At 36.5% G+C, this 26,454-nt stretch overlaps 2 protein-coding genes across 4 annotated transcripts in view; one reads left to right on the top strand and one right to left on the bottom strand.

Annotated features, from left to right (window-relative positions):
• The window catches only part of LOC137266178 (AT-rich interactive domain-containing protein 5B-like), a 55,777-nt gene extending 44,461 nt beyond the window's left edge, over nucleotides 1-11,316 (bottom strand). For 2 of the 3 annotated variants that reach the window (XM_067801666.1, XM_067801665.1), the window contains exons 1-2: nucleotides 11,031-11,143; nucleotides 10,562-10,816 (exon numbers count right to left, since the gene is read on the bottom strand). In XM_067801666.1, coding sequence (XP_067657767.1) covers nucleotides 10,562-10,816; nucleotides 11,031-11,051 — 276 coding nt within the window. In that variant the 5' untranslated portion in view covers nucleotides 11,052-11,143. Of the gene's footprint in view, nucleotides 1-10,561; nucleotides 10,817-11,030 lie in introns of all 3 variants that reach the window. The other variant, XM_067801664.1, reaches the window with a different exon arrangement.
• Nucleotides 11,317-11,586: 270 nt separating this feature from the next.
• LOC137266185 (ectonucleoside triphosphate diphosphohydrolase 2-like) overlaps nucleotides 11,587-26,454 on the top strand; it is a 40,417-nt gene continuing 25,549 nt past the window's right edge. Inside the window, exon 1 of the mRNA XM_067801690.1 lies at nucleotides 11,587-11,684. The gene's annotated coding sequence lies outside the window, so the exon portion shown is untranslated. The remainder of the gene's footprint in view (nucleotides 11,685-26,454) is intronic.

Genomic DNA, 26,454 nt, shown 5'->3' with positions numbered 1-26,454 from the left:
ATTGAGTGTGTGATCAATACCTTAGTAATTACAATGGTACATTTCGAGACCACTGAAACTGACAATGACGAGCCTTTGATCTCCCCATTTGTTTACCACAATCAACAACACCAAATTGGAAATCTTTGACAGTTGTTTTTCCTTGATAAATTTCTCCTATTCACTCCAGTGAAAAGTTAATTGAAATCCAAAAGTTGAAGCCTTCAGCACTTGAAAAACGATATGTCACTTTAAAACAAGCTGTGCTTCTTCAGTTTTTAAGCGTCTGAATTTCTATTAATTTGTGTTTTTTTAAAGAGTTTAAGAATAGAAAAGGAAGCACTGTTCAAAAACTTCAATGATAGGGATGCAGAAAAGGCAAATTGATCATTTTTTAAAAAGGATAAAATGATTGATTTTCAATAATTTGATATGCCAAATATCAAAACATTTATGCAAAGATCTTTAGAATATTTTTTAAAAAAATACTACTTTTCAAATTTTGAGACTGACTATGGACATACTATGGACATGGATCAGAAACATCAATTTCTAATTTATGTGATATTGTACTGAAATGTGAAGAAATATTTGGACGTTCATTTTGACAGGATGAATAACCCGAAAAGATCACTTCTCAAAGGCAAGTCATGAATATTTATAAGACACTGACATTTTTCTATCCCATCCTAATCTCATCAACAATGATCAACTTGATCTTAACACTCGGCGTATTTAATCTTAATCAAATAGAATTCAGATGAAATCCACATTCTCTCGTCACAATTAAGGAAATGTGGATGAGAGAAGACTATTATCATGCCAATCAGAATACATTTTGATTTTGGATTTTTGGCACCAGAATGAACTGTTGATTCTACTAGAGTTCAACTTGTTCCACAAGGAGAATGCTTAGTCCTAATGTGGGACTGCTATATTAGTCAAATTATAGACATACGAAACTAAGTACACGATTGCATCATTAACCTGGCTTGTGATGTTTTCACAGCTTTACAATGAGGTAGGCAAGATAAGACAAAACTGATTTCTTAGCTAGGTTGAAATCGGTTCCACAGCTGGGAATGCTTGATAAATCTTTGTGGAGATAGGTAAATACAAGAAACAGGGATATAGCTGGTGCTGCTTGCAAATGAAAAGCATATGTTTACAGAAAATGGTATTCTTAGAACGAAAATGATTACCTGAAAATTGAACTGGAAATTTCATGGGAATTATTAAATATTCAATGTTTTTGAATGTCTTTGTATTTCAGATGAATAAATTCTGATAGAAAAAAAAGAACCAATCATTTGTTTTCTGGGGTGTAGTTGAGGTGTATAACAGGCCACAACCTGAATACTAATTCCTACCAAAATTATCTGTTTACAATCATGTTTACAAATCAAATAAAGATTTTCCTTCAAGATAAAGGATATCAAATTACCCATAAACTGAAAGCAAAGAAAACATCAGCTATCTTGAAGTCATTTTAAATATTTCGATCTTGAAATCTGTTAAAAATGTCAGATGCTGGCATATTTAATGAAAACCAACAGGTTCCCCAATCAGGAATGAAAGCTAATCACAACCAGAAGAAAACTGACATGGAAAATCAGGGATATATTACTCCACTTGCCTCGGTATACCGCTTTCAATTACTTCTGCCAAATAGCCTTCCAATATAAACCCTTGGGCTCCAGTATGTCATTAATACTGAGATACAAAACAAATTCAAAACTGAAAAAATCCAATATGGAAACTAATCAGGATTGGTTGTATGTTGAGGCGCTGTATATTGAGGACACAGTATATGAGCTTGCACAGCTGTCACGGCAAGATAACAGAGGCAGAAGCAAGAATTTTTTCATTAGGAATTGAAATGTCCAGTCTCCCCTGGCAAAATACAATGTCCAGCTAGGAGGTTGGACAAGGCCATTGCTTACATTAAATCAGTCGAAGCACATGAAAACTGTTCCGCCTTCCATATTACATCCGTGATTAATGTCCAAGATCATTACACCTGTGATAGTCAAGAATCGCTAAATTAGACATGAAACAACAGAAATATCTTGATAGTCAGGATGAAAATATCAGAAATCTGCAAATGTCAAACAAAAAAAGAATAAAAATTATGTCAGAATTTGTGTGCAAATCAAAGATGTCATCATTAAAAGATCAAAGTGGAAATCTTTATTAAGAAATATTACTGATCAGTATTCTTGAAAATTATTTTCCTTAATATCAATGAATATGAAAAAACTCATTAAATCAATAATCAGGGATTTTCATTAAAATATCTATCAATGATGAATATCATAACAAAATACTGTCTTAACACAGCAGATGATCCTAATATATTTGAAGAGGGCAATGACACATAACCCATGAGGGAGAACATGAAATATATACCTTGAGAGATGCAATCAATGAGTCTGTCACGGTTAGAAGCCTAATCTTATCTGCTAGTGACTAGATGTGGTGATCTATGACAAGCGCTATTGATTAAAGGCAAGGTATGACTAGTGATTATGTATTCATTGTATCACAAGAGAGGTACACATTTCACTGGTTCAGAGGGTATGTGGTATATCAGAAAATACAGACAACATTCTCCTTATCTCATGTTTCAACCTGGGTATTAAAAACATCCAAAAGCAGCAATTTTGTTCTCTTTCGCACTTGTGTTATCTTGAGTGTTTGATGTATACTGCATGTTACATTACAAATATGTTTTACTTATACAATGTTATCTATTGGACATTATTCATACAGATTTTGTATATGTGACACCCGTGAAGGTCCCGGGGTAGAATAGGCCTTCAGCAACCCATGCTTGCCATAAAAGGTGACTATGCTTGTCGTAAGAGGCGACTAACGGGATCGGGTGGTCAGACTAGCTGACTTGGTTGACACATGTCATCGGTTCCCCATTGCGCAGATCGATGCTCATGTTATTGATCACTGGATTGTCTGGTCCAGACTCGATTATTTACAGACCGTCGCCATATAGCTGGAATATTGCTAAGTGCGACGTAAAACTAAACTCACTCACTCACTCACTTGTATATGTGATGATATTGCATATTAATCACATTGACATTTCACCCACTGAGCATATATAATTAAAGTTTATCTAACACCCATTTCATTTCGAATAGCCCAAATGGAGTAACAGCAACTGCAATCAATATCATAAAACATTACATAAGACTTGCTGACTCAGAGGAAATTCCATAGCCAATGCATGACTGGAGGAATTTGTCATTTCTTGGCACCCCTCACCTGCATTGAACAGTTTGAAGTTTGAAGTTTGAAGATGTTTTTAATGGAGATGTTTTTAGCATTGTAATATTTGTGCATCTAAATGCTATTTCAAACATGGCATCATATCAATTCAAACATCTTCTCCAATCAATCTCAGAGGATCTCCACCCTTTCTTGCTAGGCTTCTCCTTGAGAGAAGAGTTTACAGTCAACAGCCACAAATGCTGAATTCATATCCCACCCACATACAAGAAATCTTTTTTTCCACAGCTGTATTTCAATGACAAATAAAGTGCAAGTGAGTTCTATTCTACAAAACATATCTCTAGCAAACAGTTTATTGTCCATGATTCACAGTGTTTATGTGGTCATGCACATGAAGACACACATCAGTACCTATGTGCAAATTATACAGATAACACTCTAATATTTGGCAGTAAGAACCTATCAAATCATGTCAGTACTAAAATAATCCAATCTGTTCATAAGTTATATCAGTAAACAAATGTTTTACCTGAAAATATAAGCATGTCACAATGCTTTTTGAATGTACAATCATTTCTAATATGAATACCTTGTAATATGCATTCATTTGGGAAGAGACATTAATACATGAGAAACCGTGTTTGTCAATCCCACTGTACATGAATTATGTACAGTTATAAGTATTGTTTAAACTATATCTAACTAGCTTTTGTTCTTTCAATACCGTTTGAATACAGTTACAGTAAGAATGATACTAACATTGCAGATACAATAACAATGTTATCAAACATTGACATTTTAGTGATATATTTTAACTGCTCAGTAAAACATGTACCCTGCATCAACATCCCTCAGGTATGTACAACGCAATAAACACACCTTTAGAGGTGTGTTTATGACACACATATAACACACAAAACACTGCATGGAAAAATCAACTGGCACATATGAGTAGGACACAACAGCATCCTTTCTAGCCTTGCTCTAAGGCTGTACTGAATGCTGTGTCCATGGATATATAATACTTCCATCATTTAGAGATGGAAGTCTAGATAAGCAGACAGGACCCCTGTCTGTTATTTATCATTTTTCAGAAAGTATCATTTAAACTGTTCATTTTTACCATAGAGACTTGCACAAGTGTACATCTTAACCTAAAACACTAATTCATACTTCAGGCAGCTGATAAAGCTGTACAGCTATTTTTAGATAAGCTCGCTGTATGGAAATGGAATCTCTATTCCATGAATATTATTTTCAGCCAGACTGCTATGTTATATCTCATCAACATATATTTCATGCACATTATGCTTGCCATTATATATATATTACATATACAATATGATGCATTTTTCATAGATAACCAGCAGATGCCTCGGGTGTGAAGCGGATATTTACATAAAGATGATACCATATACTATACATAAAGATAACAGCATATACTACACACAAAGATAATGGCATATACTAAGTTAAATGTTATCTCTAGTTCCCTTTACAGGAAATATGAAAAATATCTACAAAATGATTTTTAATATTTTTCAATGATTTGAAGAATCTGTTTGACAATATGTATCTGCAAATTACATTTTACAATATGTATGTAATACATATTTGTAATTTGTGATTTCAGTTGTTTTCACATTACTCCAAACTTCAGTTTGACATTTTTTGTTGAAATGAATAGGTTTTTTTATCTGATGTAACGTTCCATTATATATGGTCCATCAAGCAATCAGCACCACTAAACCGAACAGAGTAAATTGCAGGTCAGGTAGTATACCATCATATTGACCGACCATTGCTCACAGGCGCCAACACCAGCATGGCACTCAGGTCTTGCTCAACAAGGAAGGAACCATTGAAACAGGAAAATCATTCATGCTTTGTTTTCAGGACAATAATAGTTCGCAGGAAATCATCCAGAAGCTTACTTGCTACAGCACAAGTCAACAATTTTCTTTACTGACAACTTATTCAGACATTACAAAATATCAAGACTTTCAATAATAACATGGAAAAAGAAATAAAATAAAACAGCATCTTCATGTGGTAAAACAGACTGCCAAATTGTATCCTGAAACTGAAATGCATTGTATTGTCAATCATTAACAAATAAAAAAGCAATGAAATTGATTATGTTCAAGTGCCAATCAAAATTTGTTCCACTGTAGGATGACTCAAAGGCACTTGCCTCAAAAGATTCCTTAGCAAAATGAAGAGAGATTGGAAGTTCAGTTAAGCAATCAATTCCCAAGAAACTCATAGACGTTTGGCGTACGTGGTAATTTTGTTAAACCATTTTCTTGCAGTTTTTCAAAACATACTGTAAGACTGCCTGTTTCATTTGGAATCACATTTTATGTTATAAAAACATCAATTAAACAGACTGCTGTGAATTCCAAAGCATTATTTTTATCTACATTTTTCCTTGCAACATTTTCAAAGCATTGAAAATTATGAATTAAACAAAGGAAATGTATGAATGTCAAGTTTAACAAAATGTTACTGGTTTCACTTCAACATATATGGCAAATTTCAAAATGATGTCAATTTCACATGTCAACATGGAATCTGACACAAAAAAAATGCCAGGTTTTTCCTTTACGACCCCTCCTCAATGAGGTCCAAAGCCTATAGCCAGTGAAGCAAAAGCCTTGGATCCCACCAGCTCACATGACTGTGTGAATTAGGAGCTGTTCATAGAAACTGATGATGTGTTGTCATTCATGTCTACATACAATGCCTCTCCACATTCTTTTCAATGAGGATCAAGCCACTATCAAAACCATATTACCCTTGTACCCTGTTGTTCCATTTAATGATTCAGCTCACAATTATTTCAAAAAGTCAACATTTGCAATCCATTACTATTTACTTTGAAATTGCCTTAAAATGTTATCAGTGAAAAATCTAGATAACTACAGCTGCAATTTCAATCTGACTTCTGATACTGTACTTTGTTTAACTGAAACAATCACAAGTGAAGATATTTCCCTGAGCAAATCACCAAGGTCAAGGGATAAATAACGTACAAAAATTAACCATTTTGTTTGGGCACAATATCACTGAAAACAAAATTTGCAAAATAAGTATCTTAAACTTTATGTTCTTATTCCTGATATTAAACTAGATAGAATCTAATATTTCATTAAAAAAAAGAAATTAGCAAAGCTCTGAGACTATTACAGCATGAGAAAGTCATCTGGGCCTGGCTTATCATGTACTGCAATGTACTTTGTGAACAGGCTGTTTATTGGACATGTGGCCCCAGCGCTAATAGCTGCCATCTGTTGGAAGCCTGCTCTGACTGCTACCTCTGTGTACCACTATATATCATGTTTATTTCCCTAGTATATATCCTGTATATTTCCCTAGTATATATCATATGTATTTCCCTTGTACATATCCTGTTCATTTTTCAAGCATATATCATGTGTATTTTCCTAGTATACATTATTTATATCTGTCTAGTATATATCATGTATATTTGTCCATTACAATTTACATACCTTGTTTATTTCCCTAGTATATAATATACTGCATTACCCCAGTATATATAATGTCCACTTCTCTCCATTATATGTTTTGTACACTATATATCATGTTTATTTCCCCAGTGTATATCATGAGTATTTGTCTATATATCAAGTCTATTTCTCCAGAACATGATTACTGTTTCACAAGGAAGGAAATCAAAATTTTGCCATGTATCTCAAACATAATAACCAATAACTAATCCGTCAGATTTTTTTTTCAAATTTACCCCTACTTTAACTTATGCATTTGAGTATGTCCTGAAGGAAATGATAGTTTAATGAGCATGCATTGTGCAAGCCAAAAATAACAAGTCTCTCAGCAAAGGCCTGACATAGCTGCAATAAAAATTCATTGAATATGTATTCTCACTGCTGTTGGGAAAGAAGCAGCTTATTTAAAGAAACTTGTGCTTCAAAAAGAGACAAGTATCTTTAATTATATCATTACTCACTAAGGATGATTGTTTATCATTCTTTGTTTCAAATTCATTAAGAAACAGAACAAAAGACTATCAAATTGCAAAATTTGTTCTGCCAAGTAAATGCTAGACTGAAACCTTCCATGTAACAAAATCACACAGAGAACCTGTTATTCTTTTGTTTGTTTCTAGAGTAATGTTTCTTTCAAAACTGGCATTGGAATAAAGTAATTGAAGCAGATAATCACACATGGTGCTGGAAAAATCAATTAAATCTTTTTAGAGCTCCATAGTTTCGTGACTAGAAAGTGCTTGATATGCTACTTTGATAAAATAGAAAAAAAAACAGAATTTAAATCAAACTGATTATAAAACACAAAAGACACTTTCCAAACAATGTAATAAAGTTTTCTTTTCAAAATTGATTACAGCAAATAATTCTGGATGTCTTTTTCAGCTCATTCCATATGAATAAATTATGTAGCAAAGTTATAAACTTGTATTCACAATTATTTAAGAGAAATTGATTCAACATTCTTTTGAGTTTTAGAAGATAAAGAGGACAAGAAAAATGTCACAAATGACAAGTTGAACCCCACAGGCTAGGACTTAACCACAAACTCAGTAAACACTGAAGGCCAGAGTCAGTGGAAAACCAGGGCTGCTTAAAAATAGACTGCATTATCGCCAAGCCGAACTCGTTATAACGCAAATTACTCCAATCTTCATCATAAGTCTATCCTCTGGCATGGATATTAATTTCCAATACTTGTTTCATATTCATGAACTGACAATACTAAATTATGTCCACATTTCATTACATTTCCCCATGTCTACATGAAATAGTGTTATAATGAGGATATTAAGTCTATGCCTTTTCCATTACAAGTTTTGCCAATGTGAATGATCTTTCTTGTATTCTTAAGTTGTAACATGTAAGTTGAAATACAGCATATATAGATCCATTAGGGAATCTAATAAATCTACCCAAGTCCAAATGATTAAGATTACATTTGAATTCTATCAGTCTGTAGAAATGCAGTTATTTTATTTGAAAAGAAAAAGTGTTACCAAATAAATTCACTTGAAGCTTGAAAAGCTGCTCCACATTCATCAGGAGACAACACTTAACAAATTCAATATGGCTGCTTCATATCATACATGGTGAAATTGATTAGTGGCAAAAATAAAATTAATTGACATAACACAAATAAACTCTAAAAAACCTTACAAGAATCTTATAAATGAATCATAAAAGACATAAAAAATAAGGTAGTCACATAAAAATTATTTCATTTGTTTATCAAAGTTAAATATATTTCTTCAAAACAGTTTTTCATTATGTCATCTGAGCCAAAATGTAATTATACACAACATCTGTACAAGTCTGAATATTTGACAAAAGAAACAAGCCCCAAACTTCCTGCATGTGCGAAGTTCAAGGATAGACGCAAAATATAATTTCTAGATAATATATACGCTGATAAGTGCAATGCAATACTTATACATATCATACACCTCGCTATAACAACTGTCATTACTCAAAGAGCTAAATATGCCCTTTGCTTACACTGATCTTTAAGACTCAACAATATAAGAATGTGACAGTGTAAACATTGACCCATGGGGATATTCACTCCATTGCAGTATGCTGTGGAGCTGTGATGCCCAGGCAACCTCATTATAACACTAAACATTTCACAAGGAATATTCTTTCAGCATGAATGCCCCATGGAGCATGACTGGAAAATCTGAAATTATTTCACAGGTGTAACTACTGATTTTGAGGAGAAATTTGACCTTTTTGATTGCGAGTGCATCTCATTATGTATCTGTTTGGAATCAGCTGTGAATAGACTCTGCTTGCCCCATGGCATTACTACAGCACTGTATGAATAATGAGACAGAAGGTTGGGCAAATTTCCTCATTGTTAGACCCATCCCCTTTCCCCTCTCAGCCTATACCCCCTTCTCAACTCCCCCACCTCCCTTAAGTTTTCTATTTGATGTTAAAGGAAAATTTTCAGGCTAAAAGGATTTGCAAACCCCACCAGCAAGTTTGTACAACAAACACAACTTTTTCATGTCTAAACAAGGAAATGAAATTGGAAATTGTTGAGAAACTTACTAACAGCTAGGTATTTTCGCATGCTACACGCTATATATAGTTTAAACATAAGGGCTCTACATCTTAATGTAATTAGTACAAAAAATAGGCACTTCTTAGACAGCTGATAATGACACATTTGCAAAGCCAAAACTAACTGACCTTTGATCCAGCAGAAATTTTTAAAAGTGATGAATTTAAAAGCAATTCTTTAAAGAACATCTGATAACAAGAAAACAAACAAAAAAAATCCAACATAATTCAATATTGATTTTTCAAAAATACTCCATTCAAATGAAGGAGATCAAACAAATTCTGAAAATTCCCTAAGTCCTGTTTTTCAATGTTTAAGCATGGAAGTACAATGACAGGTTGAAGTAACTCATTCTGTATTCACGTTCATGTTTAGCAAATTCACAACACATGAGAAACATAAACGTTATGACCTGACCTCCCTATTGTTCCACAATACAAATAAATTCCTGTTACTTTCTTACAAAAGACCATCAGCAGGATATACATGAAGTTTTATCAAGTTTCATGTCACAAATTAACTTAATCTTCCTTGCAAGCACTAAAGGAAATAAAAAAGCGATGTGTTACTATCTTTAGATGTCACTGGGCCCAGGATTATGTTTGTGCTAGATGCTTCAGTAATGGTAGTGATTACATACTGGAGGTTGCCAGCCAGCTTCTCCACTAAGCTATGGTTTGATGGTTGAGCAGATTTACCCAGGGTTACAGGTCAGGCAATATCGCAAACACCAAAGAGACTAAAATACACCCAAACTTCCCATTGCTATCTGAAAGTCTGACTGCCACATGTAATTTATTATTTAATGTGTACATAGACATTGATTTTCTGAACTCTTTCAATTTCAACACTTAATGCAATGATGACCAAGCTACATTAAATTACAAAGACAAAAACTGATAGCGTTCTGGTGGAACAAGGTAAACAGTAATCAATAATACAAGAAATTGCATTTTCCTTTCTGAAAATGACATTTGAAGTTCATATGAAACAAACAAGATAGAAATGCTTGTTAAAATGGTTTTGGAAGATATAGGTCAGCAATGTATAGTTTCCTGTTAAATATCGAAATTAACTGAACTTGACTGTAAATCAATTTCATTTACATAAATTTAACATTGTAGTTAAGAACTTGTACAGTCACAAAATATTGATGAAAAATGTTAAATAATTAACACGTCAATTCGTCTTGTAGTCAAATTAAAATAAATTGAAAAAAATTCAAAATATTTACCTCTCCATGGTAGTCAAGTTTTCCATCAGGTGTATGGTCTGGTAGAAAATACAGACGAACACTTGTTAACAGTTGGTTACTGTTTTTATCGTGCCAAAGCAGTTGAAGTTCACCAATGCTTACTGGTGCGTCGCGTACAATTTCCACGAAGAAAAATTCCCCCAGCGACAAAATTTTAGGTTTTTTGTCCTTAAAATATTTGAAGGCCTTGTAGAAAGTATAAGGTCCATGCTGACCACAGGAGGAGCCAACGAACTGCAAAACAGACATTGTAAATTAAGAAATTCTCACATCTATCGGTATGCTCACAGGGCTGTACGTCAGCCTCAAATCTGAAATCGACACTCGCATCTGGGTCACACACTCAATAAATACTCGTCGCAACAGAATACATGTTTCATAAATAATTCAACAAGTGTGTTGTAAAATAATTCAACAAATTATTCCTTTCGTGAAAATGAACACTTACCTTCGCGCTGGTAGAATCCATCCCATTAAAAAGTTGATTATCTATGATGATCGCAACATGTACAAGTCCAACAATACAACTTTTATATTTGGCCCCTAATTAGTGACGTCACATCTTTGAAGCCTCGGAATTATCATAATCCATTCCAGGGAATATTGACTGGCGAATAAAGCACTTTCTAGTTTGCACATTCAACAGCAAAATACACATTTCGCTCGATACATATTTCTGTTGTATTCTGGTGTATTTTCTTCCATGTTATGTTTCGCAAACTGGCTTCGCATCTCCGGCTTTGCATCGCACTTGCTAAAAAAAGATTTGCCGGTGTTCGAGCATATTATGCTCCCTGTGAAAGTGGAACAAATAGTTCTGTTTCATTTATGATTCTCTTCAAAATCAACTGTACCACAGTTTCTGTATATGAATTAGACCAAGTCAAAGTGAGATGAAACCAACATTATTTGGCCGTGTATTTCATGATATTATTTAAATTACATTTGTTATTGCGCTCTTCAGCCCAAGGCGGATCTTTTCCGAAGGGGTAATAGAATAACCTAAACACACCACGCGCTTGGCAAAACATGGCGAGAGGCGTGCCGAAGTTTGTTTATGAATTTGCGGAAGTGATTGTGTGTTAAATTTGGGAGGATTTAAGTAAGTAATGGCGTGTCATGCCTATGCAACAGTTTGATGGCCTTAATTATTTACACTCGACAACATGTATCCCAACTGTTACACCTGATTTAGTATGGAAATTGCACTAAAATTTGAACCCACTCTTCCGACTTGCAGATCCATATTTTGACATTAAACGTGCAAGATTAGCTCAATTATGACATTTTGTCACTTTAACCGGCATTGAAACAATTCATGCCTAAGGACTCATCTGTCTTAATGTTCAGTAACAACTATATGTTATAAATTATATGTGATTAATGGCTGTCCGTACATTTAACTGATCACATGATCTTGAGTCAGCTGCTTATGCAAAGATTAATTTTGATTTGACAGTCGAAACATGCATGTATGACAGCAAATACCTTTCCCTATGTGAATTGTTGCCTCTTTAAATCTTCGTAAGGGAACTGGTACCCAGTGGAAACAGATGGGTGTTTTTTTTTTGGGGGGGGGGGTTTGGTTTTTTTTTTTGTTATTTTGAAAATGTTAAGTATTTCTCACCCTATCTTCTCACTGTATGTCACCATGGTAATATATATAAATAGATATCCAGCTGTGATGGTGTTTTATTTTACATTTAAAAGCATCCATTTATTTCCAAATAAGTCGCTGAACTACTGTAAGTAGCCTGAGTTAATTTAACACACCTAACTATAGCTTGAGTAAAAACGTATGACTACTGAAAATGTATACGCTGACGATATACAAACCAAATGCTGAGCTGCTCTAGGATGTGTTTGCCACCCTAACCTAACTGTAACCCCAACCCCCAACAAACCCTGACAGCTGCTACTTTAAAAGGTATTGATGTCGAATACATGTGTTTGAGTATTAGAGGAAAGGATTATTGGTAAACATGATAAAATAGTTACAAAATAAGGTGGCAAACATATTTTATTGCACCCAAAATACATATGCTTGTCCATATCAGAATAAATCAAGAAGGGAGCACAGCTGACTGTTTATGGTTTCAGACAAGCATCCCTTGAGTGTGACAGATACCCTTGATTGTAGGTTCAAATCCAATTTTGAGCAGATAATGTTTCAGCATTATTAGGTTTAAAACCAAAAAGGTTAATGTCTAATACCCTATTTTAAGCTGACAACCATGGATGTAAACGCGACTACTGTTCCAAACTAAGTGGTGGTGGTCGGGCCTTCTTGTTAATGTGTTTGCTTGAGATGACAAAGGCCCATGTTCTATTCCCCACATGGGTACACTTTGTTGAGCCAATTTCTGGTGTCCCCTGTCATGATATTGCTGGAATATTGCCCAAAGCGGTGTACAACACAACTGACTCACTCCAAACTATAAACCCAGTTCTCACTTACCTACCCGAATACTCACTCACTCACTCACTCACTCACTCACTCACTCACTTACCTACCTGCATACTCACTCACTCACTCACTATTGCAAAACGTTATTATTATTGTGTACTAGTTAATTGTTTGCTGATTTCAGTATCATTTCATGTTGTATACATATTCATTGTCATTTTTCTTAGTTCGTTATTCAGGTTGCCAGTGTTGCAGCATCGATATTGTTTTTCGTGCAGTGTAAAGAAGTCATCATTGAATACTTCCTACAGACGTCCTGACTTTTCCATTACATTACGTACAGACTTAATGACGGAATAACCCTTTGCACACTCTCCCAAAGAGAAATGAAACTATGAAGACACATTGTTGGTGATAGCATACCATACTACTCATCAAAGCTTATTTGTTTCTCCCATTCTTTGGACAACATAATGTCAGCCTTTGATTCTCAAAGTTTGCATAGACGTCCTTCATGTTCCTCAGTTCTGGAGTATATTCAATTCTACAAATAGAATCCATTTACTTAACAGAGGTAATAGCTTGGCACCACAAAACAGAGTTGTCTTCTCTGCTGCAAGCAGTTCTCATAATGACTCATTGGTAGGAGCCACTAAAAATACACAGGTGAACATTGTTTGGGTGACTGCAGTACTCTCAGGTTACTGCTATTTTGTGCCATGAATACCTGGTAAAAAGTGAAATATTAACACAGTCTTCATTCATGATTTCGTTTGTGACACAGTGTTGTGATGCATGGTCAAAATGTTAAAATGTGAAAATTTTCCATGCAAGCACAGGAAATGTTCCGTCAGAGTCTGTATTTATTTACAGATTCTTATATAATATACTATTAAACAAAGAGTTGCGGATGTTCCATTTTGTGAGCATACCACAAGCCAATGCCAGTGCATATGAGAAAAAGTAGTACAAAATCATACAGATGAAACATTTCCAAAAGAATGGAATAAATTGTCACATTTTCTCTTAATTTAACATCATCCTTTGATTCCTCCTTGGCTTCATCATTAACATTTTATCAGTCATGTAAATCCAATATCCCCCTACTTATTTTGAGTGGTGTATCAAAATAGTTTGCGAATTGCTTATCTAAATAGTTCATTCCCTCACACTATGAAGAGGCTGAATGTGTTCCAGTGTATTCTGATGACATTGATTGTCTTTCATGATATCACTCCCTGGTTTTGTTATTCCCGATTTTAGTATTTAATATGTTCCAATGCTAATTCACTCATTCGCTTATCTTAATGCTCATTAAAGCTCACACTTGAAGTCCTGATATAGTATGAAATATTCTTAATCTGATGAAATCTTTCCCAATAGAGCAGTGTCATACTTAGAAGTAGAGGTTTTTACCAAACTGATGTCTTTTCATTTATTGTTTATATGCCAAAACTTTCACTTTCTCATGCCACATAGTCATTTGTGGAGCATGTTTGGCATAAGACCATGCAGAGGATGTTTGACACAAGGCAGTGGTCAGTGTTGCGGATGTTTGATGCACAACTGGTTGGTAAGGAGAATGTTTGACACAAGGCAGTGGTTGGTATGGAGAATGTTTGACACTAGAATTGCTTGTATATGGAGAATGTTTGACATAATGCAGTGGTCAGTATGGAGAATGTTTGACACAAAGCAGTGATCGGTATGGAGAATGTTTGACACTAGAATTGCTTGTATATGGAGAATGTTTGACACAAGGCGGTGGTCAGTATGGTGGATGTTGATGCAAGACTGTTTGGTATGGAGAATGTTTGACACAAGGCAGTGGTTGGTATGGAGGCTGTTTGACATAATGCAGTGGTCAGTATGGAGAATGTTTGACACAAAGCAGTGGTCGGTATGGAGAATGTTTGACACTAGAATTGCTTGTATATGGAGAATGTTTGACACAAGGCGGTGGTCAGTATGGTGGATGTTGATGCAAGACTGTTTGGTATGGAGAATGTTTGACACAAGACAGTGGTTGGTATGGAGGATGTTTGATATAATGTGGTGGTCAGTGTGGAGAATGTTTGACACAAAGCAGTGGTCGGTATGCAGAATTGGCACAATACTGTGGTCAATGCAGAAGATGTTTGATGCAAGACAGTGGTTGGTATGGAGAATGTTTGACACAAGGCGGTGGTTGGTATGGAGAATGTTTGACACTAGAATTGCTTGTATATGGAAAATGTTTGACATAATGCAGTGGTCAGTATGGAGAATGTTTGACACAAAGCAGTGGTCGGTATGGAGAATGTTTCACACAAGGCGGTGGTCGGTATGGAGAATGTTTGACACAAGGCGGTGGTTGGTATGGAGAATGTTTGACACTAGAATTGCTTGTATATGGTGAATGTTTGACATAATGCAGTGGTCAGTATGGAGAATGTTTGACACAAAGCAGTGGTTGGTATGGAGAATGTTTGACACTAGAATTGCTTGTATATGGAGAATGTTTGACACAAGGCGGTGGTCAGTATGGTGGATGTTGATGCAAGACTGTTTGGTATGGAGAATGTTTGACACAAGGCAGTGGTTGGTATGGAGGCTGTTTGACATAATGCAGTGGTCAGTATGGAGAATGTTTGACACAAAGCAGTGGTCGGTATGGAGAATGTTTGACACAAGACAGTGGTTGGTAAGGAGGATGTTTGATATAATGTGGTCAGTGTGGAGAATGTTTGACACAAAGCAGTGGTCGGTATGCAGAATTGGCACAATACTGTGGTCAATGCAGAAGATGTTTGATGCAAGACAGTGGTTGGTATGGAGAATGTTTGACACAAGGCAGTGTTTGGTAAGGAGAATGTTTGACACAAGACAGTAGTTGGTAAGGAGAATGTTTGACACAAGACAGTGGTCAGTATGGAGGATCTTTGATGCAATACTGGTTGGTTTGGAGAATGTTTGACACAAGACATTGGTTAGTATGGAGGATGTTTGACACAAGGCAGTGTTTGGTAAGGAGAATGTTTGACACAAGACAGTAGTTGGTAAGGAGAATGTTTGACACAAAACAGTGGTTGGTATGGAGAATGTGTGACTCAAGGCTGTGGTCAGTATTGAGATGTTTGATGCAATACTGGTTGGTTTGGAGAATGTTTGACACAAGACAGTGGTTTGTATGGAGGATGTTTGACAAGGCAGTAGTCAGTATGGAGGATGTTTGATGCAAACTGGTTGATATGAAACATGTTTGACACAAGACAGTAGTCAGTAAGGTGGATGTTTGATGCATGACTGTTTGGTATGGAGAATGTCTGACATAATGCAATGGTCAGTATGGAGAATGTTTGACACAAGGCAGTGGTCGGTATGGAGAATGTTTGACTCTAGAATTGGTCGGTATGGAGAATGTTTGAAACAAGGCAGTGGTCAGTATGTTTGACTCAAGACAGTGGTTGGTATGGAGGATGTTTAACATTATGCAGTGTCAGTGTGGAGAATGTTGACACAAGACAGTGGTTGGTAAGGAAAATCTTTGACACAAGACATTGGTTGGTATAGAAGATGTTTGCCACATCACATTGCTCAGTAGGACCATGCAGGATGCTGGACACCACTTACAAGGCAGAAGATACAGGACACCTTCACAAGATGGAAAGTTGAACACCTTCCCAAAGCAGACAACGCTGAACACCTAAATGCAGAGGATGTTAGACACTCACAAAAGACCGGATGTTGGACACCTTCACAAGGAAGAGGAAGCTGGACACTTTCAGAAGAGAGCAGATCAGAAGGCAGAGGATATAGGATACCTTCAGAAGACTGAGGATTCTGGACATTACTGAAAAGACTTAGGATTCTGGACACCACTCACAAGACATAGTATGCTGAACCCCTTCACAAGACAGAGGATACTGGACACCTACACACTACACCTGAAGATGCTAGATACCTTTCTTAAAGATAGAGGATACGGGACATCTTTCCAAAAACAGAGGATACTGTACAGATGCTGCAATGGTGCCTTTTGCTAGTTACAGGATTTTGTCATTTCTTAGTTTCTCGGTTTCCATGGACATGATTCAGACTTTGTATCAAAAGTGAGAGGTGTGTTTCGTTTCCGGAGCAGAACTCAAAAACTTCTAAATATCTTTCAGCAAAACTTGGTAGATATGTGTAGCAGACCCTAAAGTGGTGCCTTTTGGTATTTACATGTTTTTGTGATTTATTATTTTCTCAGTTTCCATGGAAATGTTTCGGACTTAGTCTCAAAATGGAGGGATATGCTTCGTTTCCGGAGCAGAACTCAAAATCTCGTTCAATATTTTTCGGCAAAACTTGGTAGATATATCAGTTGGAACCTGAAGTGGTGCCTTTTGCTATTAACAGGTTTTTGTGATTTATTATTTTCTAGGTTTCCATGGAAACGTTTCAGACATAGTCTCAAAAGTGAGAGGCGTGTTTCGTTTCCGGAGCAGAACTCAAAAACTTCTAAATATCTTTCAGCAAAACTTGGTAGATATGTGTGGCAGACCCCAGAGTGGTGCCTTTTGCTATTTACAGATTTTTGTGATTTATCATTTTCTCAGTTTCCATGGAAATGTTCTCAAAATGAAGGGATGTGCTTCGTTTCCGGAGCAGAACTCAAAACCATTCAATATTTTTCGGCAAAACTTGGTAAATATATCAATCGGAACCTAAAATGGTGCCTTTTACTATTTCCAGGTTTTAGTGATTTATCATTTTCTCAGTTCCCATGGAAACTTTTTTGACTAACTCTCAAAAGTGAGAGGTGTGTTTCGTTTCCGGAGCAGAACTGAAAAACTTCTTAATATCTGTCAGTGTTACTTGGTAGATATGTGTGGCGGACCCCAAAGTGGTGCCTTTTGCTATTTCCTTTTTTTTTTTTGATGTATTATTTTCTCGGTTCCATGAACATGTTGCTGACTTTATTTCCAGAGCACAGCTCAAAAACCATTTCATATCTTTCAAAAGATCTTGGCAGATATACGAGACAGATCTTGAAATGGTGACTTTTTCTGATTACAGATATATGGCATTTATACTTTCCATGAATTCCATGGAAACAATTCAGACTTGGTCTAAGAACACAATAAGTAACTGTCCGATGATTTGTCCTTTCAGATATGTGGGGGCGGGGGGGATATGTCATCTTCTGATGACTCTTGTTTGTTTGTGAGTTTCTGCAAAGTGGTGTATTGGTGCATGAGGGGCTTTTTTTGAAAAAGCTAATAAAGTCCCACTCAACAGAAGGATGTCTCACAAGTGCAACTGTACAGAATGAGACCGGTTTCACTGAGTGATAAAGAAGACAACTCTGGTAGCAGACAATGGTGAATGAATAAAATATACTGGCATGTCACTGACAGTATTATATCACCCAAAAGTCACAGTCCATGATGGGGCACTGATCAGGAATCTGAATGCAAAATATCCCTTAACAGGTCGTGTAACATCACCTCTTCTGGTAAACACATATAAGATGATCCACGACCTGACAAATGACCCCAGTTTGCATACTTGGGAACGCCCCACAGAATGATCCACTTAAAACAACGTTTTTCGCCACCTAAACCCCATGTCTTTGAGATTTTTTCGAAAACTTTCCTTAGAACCTTGTAGTTCAATTGGCACTTTGCCATATCATACATCGTATCCAGAGTGGGTAGTTGTGTTTTTTACGCCATATAAAGTTTGTACAAATTGACGGACTGCACACCGGTTTGCGCAACTTGGTGGGACTGATAAATGTATCTCCCTTGCCTGAGAATGAACTATTTTCCCATGTTTTCCTAACTTGGACATTTTTATTACAGCTGAAATCTGTTTAACAGTATTGAGACCGGTGTAAAACAGTAGCGAGACTGGTGTTACACAGTAGCGAGACAGGTATTAATCAGTAGCGGTGTTGATTTCATGTCACACGGTTAGCATGTATTGCACGTGCATAATCGTCAAGCTACCTGTAGCAACCAAGTGTACTCGCCCAATTCGTTGTACCGCCTCTCTTGTCACAAATGTGTTTAGTGTGCAGGATCATCTAATATGTGTCTAGCAGTAATTTATACTGCAAGAGAGGCATCTCATTTGATCAAATGCGAATTTGAATTGTTGCTTGATTATATTAAAGCAATGCAGTAATCTTTAAAGCTTAAGTGGGGACCATGTTCTTGACCTCATGTCCATTTTTAACCAAGGTCTATGCTGTATTATTTTGCACATGTGGCTGTTTCGTAATCAGTAGTCGTTAGCTGGTAGACTAATACTCATCAAATGCTCTTGACTAGCATGCAAACAAAGGGTTGTTTGAGTGATGGGGACTGGCGGGTTAGTAGAGGTTACCTCCCCATTACAGAAGTCTCTAATGTCCCATGCAGGAAACTTAACAATCTGTTGGTCTTCCCTTAAGAGGTTGCTTATTTCCATCCATGATTGTGACTGTCCTGAGTCTTCTGTTGGAGCAGACAGTGTCCAGCTGGGTCAGTGTGTGATGTTAACAGCCCCATCTGAGAATTATGATTAAGACAGGACTTCTTCAGTGATGCTCCCAGAGCCTCAGGCCCACCAATCTTACCTAAGCTATTCTGCCCAAGGTTATGTTTTTGCATGGCTGAATGATTCCATGAGTAGATGGACCAACCGCTGTCAATTTGATACCTTGTATAAGTCACTCTTTAGTGGACAAATGAAGGCAACATTTTTACTTTTTATTTTATACTGTATACTCTTCAAAGAAATATTTATTTATTTTATAATGTATACTCTTCAAAGAAAGAAATGCAAGAGTGTTCTGGAGATGTAAGCCTCATAATAAATTGATCAAATCTGGCAGAACTCATCATCATCTCATTGTCATTGACACCGTGGCACATATGAATTATTCAGAAGTAAAGGTGAAGGTCATCTGTTTTTATTGTCTTGTATGACAATCTGGTACTGTCTGGAATCATCATCCCATGGAACCAATTAGATTGTGGTCAGAGGAATGCTCACCTACTCTTCCTGCAGTGCTTGTGCCAACTGTTGGAAGTGCTCTGACTATTGCAGACATTGAGGGCCATGCCAGAACTTTCATGGTGTAGTTCCTAAAAAAGACCATTGTTAGTCTTGCCATGTGAGATTGAGTATTTACAAGTTATGTTTGTTTGTTGCAAAATAGGAAGGACATGTGGCCCCAAAGTTTTGTCTGGGTATTGTGTGCTGTTAAGTTGCCCCGGATGTGTATGAAAAAGTACTGGTATGGGTAGATGGCCCACATCATTACATTCATGACGTTAAACCTATCCACATACTGACATAACATTCCCCACCACCCACTATGTCAGCAAACAGGATGTCTGCCATCTGTAAAGAGAAGCAAAGAAGTGAGTTGTCACTAAACTAAACATGTATTAAGTATTCTAGTGGCCACACTGTGTGTTCTTGACATGATTGACATTGCAGCTGATGATGCTGATCAGTCAGAATGGCTCCTCACACTAGTCATTTTGGGTAAATACTTGCAGTGCATAGACAGTGCTTCACTGTCTTGGCTCAAATCCTACATAAACCTGGTATTGCTCTGCTCTGTCTCGTAAGTACAAAGCTATATAAACCTGTCCTATGCTAAGTTGTGATCCATTTTTGACTGGATCTAGCAAAGTCACATGCATCTGATAATGTCCAATAGTCTTGTAATGTGATACTTGAAAAACACTATGGTTGAAGCTGACTCACCTGTCCATTTGCTTGCATTCTTGAGACAGGTGTCCATGGTCTTCTTGAAAGAAGTGTCCCTGTGCTTGTATTCTTGAAACAGGTGCCCACAGGCATGTTTTCTTGAAACAGGTGTCCGTGTCCTTCTATTCTTGAAACAGGTGTCCATGTGTTGGTGTTCTTGAAACTGGTGGCCATGTCCTTGTATTCTTGAAATAGTTGTGTATGTGCTCATGTTCTTGAGCCTGTTTGTGAGACGGATGTCCATGTGCTGGTGTTCTTGAGGCATGTGCTTACATTCCTGAAACAGGTGTCCATGTGTTTATATATTTAAAATGGGTGTCCATGTGCTTGTATTCTTGTAATAGGTGTCTATATGCTGGTGATTATGTCATATGTCCGTGTGTTGGTGTTCTTGAGGATGGTGTCTATGTGTTAATGAAAGAAGTGTCTATGTGCTTATATTCTTGAAACAAGTGTCCCCATGCTTGTATTCATGAGACAGATGTTTCTGTGCTTGTATTCTTTGAACAGATGTCCATGTGTTGGTGTTATTGAAACAGGTGTCCATGTGCTTGCATTCTTGAAAAAGGTGTCCATATGCTTGTATTCTTCATGTGTCCACATGCTTGTATTCTTGAGGCAGATGTCCATGTGCTTGTATTCTTTGAACAGGTGTCCATGTGTTGGTGTTACTGAAACAGGTGTCCATGTGCTTGCATTTTTGTTACATGCTGGGGGATATAGTCGACACCTCGTCTGTTTGTCCGTATGTCCGTCCACCTGTCCTCCGTCTGCCGTCCATTTTGTTTCCGGAGCATCACTCAGAAACCGTTCAATATTTTTAGACCAAACCTGATAGTTATAATAATCTCAACCTATAGTTGTGCCATTTGCTATTTACACAGTTTTGGCATTTTTATTTTTGTTGTTTTTCCATGGAACATTTTAGTGTTAGTCTTATGGTGGGGTGGGCTTCGTTTCCGGAGCAGAACTCTATAACAGTTCAATATTTTTCTGCAAATCTTTGTAGGTATATCAATCAGAACCTGAAGTGGTGCCTTTTGCTATGTACAGGTTTTTATCCCCCCGGCATGTAATGCAGGGGGATATAGTCAACGCCCCGTCCTTCCATAATCATTTTGTTTCCAGAGCATAACTCAGAAACCGTTCAATATTTTTCTGCAAAACTTGGTAGATATGTGTGGCAGGCCTTAAAGTGGTGCCTTTTGGTATTTACAGGTTTTTGTGAGTTATTATTTTCTCAGTTTCCATGGAAATGTTCTCAAAATGAAGGGATGTGCTTCGTTTGCGGAGCATAACTCAAAATCCGTTCAATATTTTCTGCAAAACTTGGTAGATATACAAGTCAGAAGCTGCAATGGTGCCTTTTGCTAGTTACAGATTTTTGTGATTTCTTAGTTTCTCGGTTTCCATGGAAACGATTCAGACTTTGTCTCAAAAGTGAGGGATGACATGTGCTTTGTTTCCAGAGCAGAACTTAAAAGCCATTCAATATTTTTCTGTAGAACTTGGTAGATATATCAGTCAGAATCTGAAGTGGTGCCTTTTGCTACTTACAGGCTTTTGTGATTTCTTAGTTTCTCGGTTTCCATGGAAGCATTTTGTACTTAGTCTCAAAAGTGAGAGGTGTGTTTCGTTTCCGGAGCAGATCTCTAAAACTTCTAAATATCTGTCAGTAAAACTTGGTAGATATGTGTGGCAGACCCCAGAGTGGTGCCTTTTGCTATTTACAGGTTTTTGTGATTTATTATTTTCTTGGTTTCCATGGAAATGTTTCGGTCTCAAAATGGAGGTATGGGCTCCTTTTTCTCCGGAGAACTCAAAAAACTATTTTTCGGCAAAACTTGGTAAATATATCAATCGGAACCGAAAGTGGTGCTTTTACTATTTCCAGGTTTTAGTGATTTATCATTTTCTCAGTTCCCATGGAAACGTTTTTGACTTACTCTCAAAAGTGAGAGGTGTGTTTCGTTTCTGGAGCAGAACTGAAAAACTTTTGCTATTTCCTTTTTTTTTTTTAATGTATTATTTTCTCTTTTCCATGAGAACACATTGTTGACTTCATTTCTGGAGCAAAACTCGAAACCCATTTCATATCTTTCAAAAGATCTTGGCAGATATACGAGACAGATCTTGAAACGGTGACTTTTTCTGATTACAGATGTATGGCATTTATATTTTTCATGAATTCAATGGAAATAATTCAGACTTGGTCTAAAAACACAGAAAGTAACTGTCAGATGATTTGTCCTTTCAGACATGTTGGGGGCTGGGGGGGATATGTCATCTTCTGATGACTCTTGTGATTTATTATTTTCTTGGTTTCCATGGAAACATTTCGGACATAGTCTCAAAAGTGAGAGGTGTCTTTCGTTTCCAGAGCAGAACTCAAAAGCTGTTTAATATTTTTCTGCGAAACTTGGTAGATATATCAATCAGAACCTAAGGTTGTGCCTTTTGCTAGTTATAGGTTTTTATGATTTATTATTTTCTTGGTTTCCATGGAAACGTTTTGGACATAGTCTCAAAAGAGAGAGGTGTCTTTCGTTTCCGGAGCAGAACTAAAAAAACGTTCTATATTTTTCTGCAAAACTTGGTAGATATATCAACCAGAACCTGAAGAGGTGCCTTTTGCTATTTATAGATTTTTGTGATCTATCATTTTCCAAGTTTCAATGGAAACGATTCTGACAGTCCATTTGATATCTTTCAACAGATCTTGACAGATGTATTAGACAGATCTTGAAGTTGGTGTCTTTATGACAGATTACAGATACATGGCATTTATATTTTTCATGACTTCCATGGAAACGATTCAGACTTAATCAAGAAAACATCAAGTAACTGTCAGATATTTGTTCTTTCAAATATTTAGGGGGCTGCTGGGAAGGGGGGGATATATTGTTCAAATAGTTGGAAGAAGTGTCCAAATACTTGTATTCTTGAGACAGATGCCCATGTGCTTGTATTCTTGAGACAGATGTCCATGCGCTTGTATTCTTTGAACAGGTGTTCATGTGTAGGTGTTTTCGACTGTTCACTTAATTAGACATTGTTTTACATGGGTAGATGTCTGTTTATTTGGACCATGAGTAATGAATGCTGTAAAATTCATATATAAAAGAAATAATGATAAAAATGAAATGAAATGCTGAAGTTAAAGTCATAATCCTAAGGATTTATGACATGTTAATGTTTGTTTTAACTAAAATGAAAAATATGCTCCTCTGAACACTGGACATTATTTCCCTATCAATATAACACAAGTCTGCAGTATATTGTCATAGGACTAATGTGAACAAGAATAAATCATTTTCTTGCCATTATTTGACAAAAAGATTGACTTTCATAACAGTGATGCAGTTCATAATAAAAGACTGTTACCATGGTAACACAGTATCGTTTAATGCCATATGTGTCAGGATTTCAGTTCTAAATATGATACACTTGTAGGTTTTTTGTAATCCTGTTGTGTTCTGCATTGTATAACGAAATAACACATGATCTGTATTATTTAGGAATATTTTGAATATTTCCAAATGATGACATGTAAAACAAAGCACATTGATATTTGCACTAATGATCTTATCAGTATTTTAAATGATAAATGTGAGTAGATTGAAATCATTGGCAAATGAGTGTTGCACCTCGTCTTTCTGCTTGATGGTTTTACACCCTGCCATAGATCTACTAAATAACAGAGAATATGAAAATGGTTTATCTGAAAATCATCAATATGATATAGTTCCATTTCTCTGGTAATGCTTTGGGTTGATTTCGAAACAAGCACTGGGTTTTGATCAATAACTGTGTGTCTTTGGGGGAAATCGGCAGCAAGAGAAATGTGCTGCTGCAGTTTCATTACGCATTATGTATTATTTTCATGACAGATTGAGCCACAACAAACATTTCATTATAATAATAAGATGATATATGTTATGAACATCACATTTGGGGTCATTTATGAGCAAACTGACTATGTTCCTGATGTAAATTTCATCTGTTAATTTCTCAGTAGATTGATGTGCTGTGTATATTTTGGATTGTTGTTACATCTAGTGTAATCTAATCCTGAACTGAGAACTTGTTGATGGAATAAATGTCAAATTGTTCATTTCAAAAGAATTAGAAATTCCATATTTGAGGGAGATGTGATGCTGATATTTCATTTTCGTTGACCCAGTGACTCAGTGCCATGCATGTTCATTTGATCCTTCTTTGTCATTTGATCCTTCTTTGTCAAGAGAAGATATTCTGATATCTGTAAAACTTGAAATGATGTTTTCTTTGAGAATGAGTTATATTGTCAGGTGTCAGAGATGGATTCTTGTCAGTATCCAACTATCTGTTTGATAGATGGCCATATGCAAGCCCCAAGAAAGGCCGGTTTATGGATAGAATCTGATATAGAATAGGACAGCAGATATCAATATCAATACCTTGGAATAAGTTATGTCGGCACATTCACACCATAGTAAAGGTTATATAGGATTGTTATCTATTCTTATGGAGGAAATACTTTGATAAGTTTTGTCACATTTCACTTGTCATTATTTCATGAAATGTCAAGACATAATTACTCTGGAGGAAAGTATGTCGGATGTCTCTCATTGGCCTGATCATTCCGGATCATTCCGGTTATGAGGAAAACTGTCAGACAAGATTGTCTCATTCTCTGCAGTTGATTCAAAGATTTATGACTCTATAGTCGGTTATTATTACAGATTAAATACATTCACTCAATGTAATGGTAGGGTGGCCTAGTGCTAAAGCAGTCGCTTGACCCTTGTTTAGTTCCTCACATGGGAACAATGGGGGAAGCACTGGTGTCCCCTCCACCCCACCCCTCTCTCTTTCTTTCTTTCTCTCTCTCTTGTTCTTTCTCTTCCTCCCCCTTCCCTTCTCCCGCCCCTCCACCCCTTAACTCTCACACTCACACACACACACACACACACTCACTCACTCACTCACTCACTCACTCACTCACTCACACACACAATGCATGTTTCTTCTGTAGTCTTCTTTTAGTGTTTATGTTGGTGTTTGAAGTACTGTAAAATCATTTATTTTCGCGTGGCTTAATTTTCGCGGACACAGAAAAATTGACTAATTCGCGCGGTTTAATTTTTGCGCATCATCAAAGTACAGAAATCACGAGAGTATAACACAGGTAACTGTAAACTGTAAAGAAAACACTGACCCTAACTGTCGTCCTGTCACCTGCCTAATTAGCTGGGGAAACATGGGCCTTCCGCTACGTTGAGAGATGCAATGGAGCACTGAAGAATCCATGTTGAGATTTGCGTAAGAAATCATTGACCTATGTGACCTCGACCCATGACACGCTCGGCCAATCAGCTACTCAGAAAGCTCTGTGCACGTGTACCAGTATTGCCAAACCACTACATGCGCAATGGATTATCCAGACCTACGACAACATATCCAAGAGGAAGGATTTAATCCAAAGCGGATTTCGCCAAGCTGGACTTTCGGACTAATTCACTAGTAGCAGGTGACCTGACATTTTTAATTTAATAAAGTTGTGCGTATCGTGTCAATCAGAGACACTGAAAATGACATGTGTTGAATCAACTATTTAATTTGTTTTTATGTATCTTTTTGTTTCACTGAGTCATGAATGAATGACGTGTACTTGTAGTCAAATCACTAGCAATACAAAACTAAAACTCAAAGCTCTTTGTTTGTTTTTATTTCCACAATACTAGTATATCAA

Source organism: Haliotis asinina, chromosome 15, assembly GCF_037392515.1.
Source record: "Haliotis asinina isolate JCU_RB_2024 chromosome 15, JCU_Hal_asi_v2, whole genome shotgun sequence".
Lineage (NCBI taxonomy): Eukaryota > Metazoa > Mollusca > Gastropoda > Lepetellida > Haliotidae > Haliotis > Haliotis asinina.
This window is presented reverse-complemented; position numbering and strand designations above follow the sequence as displayed.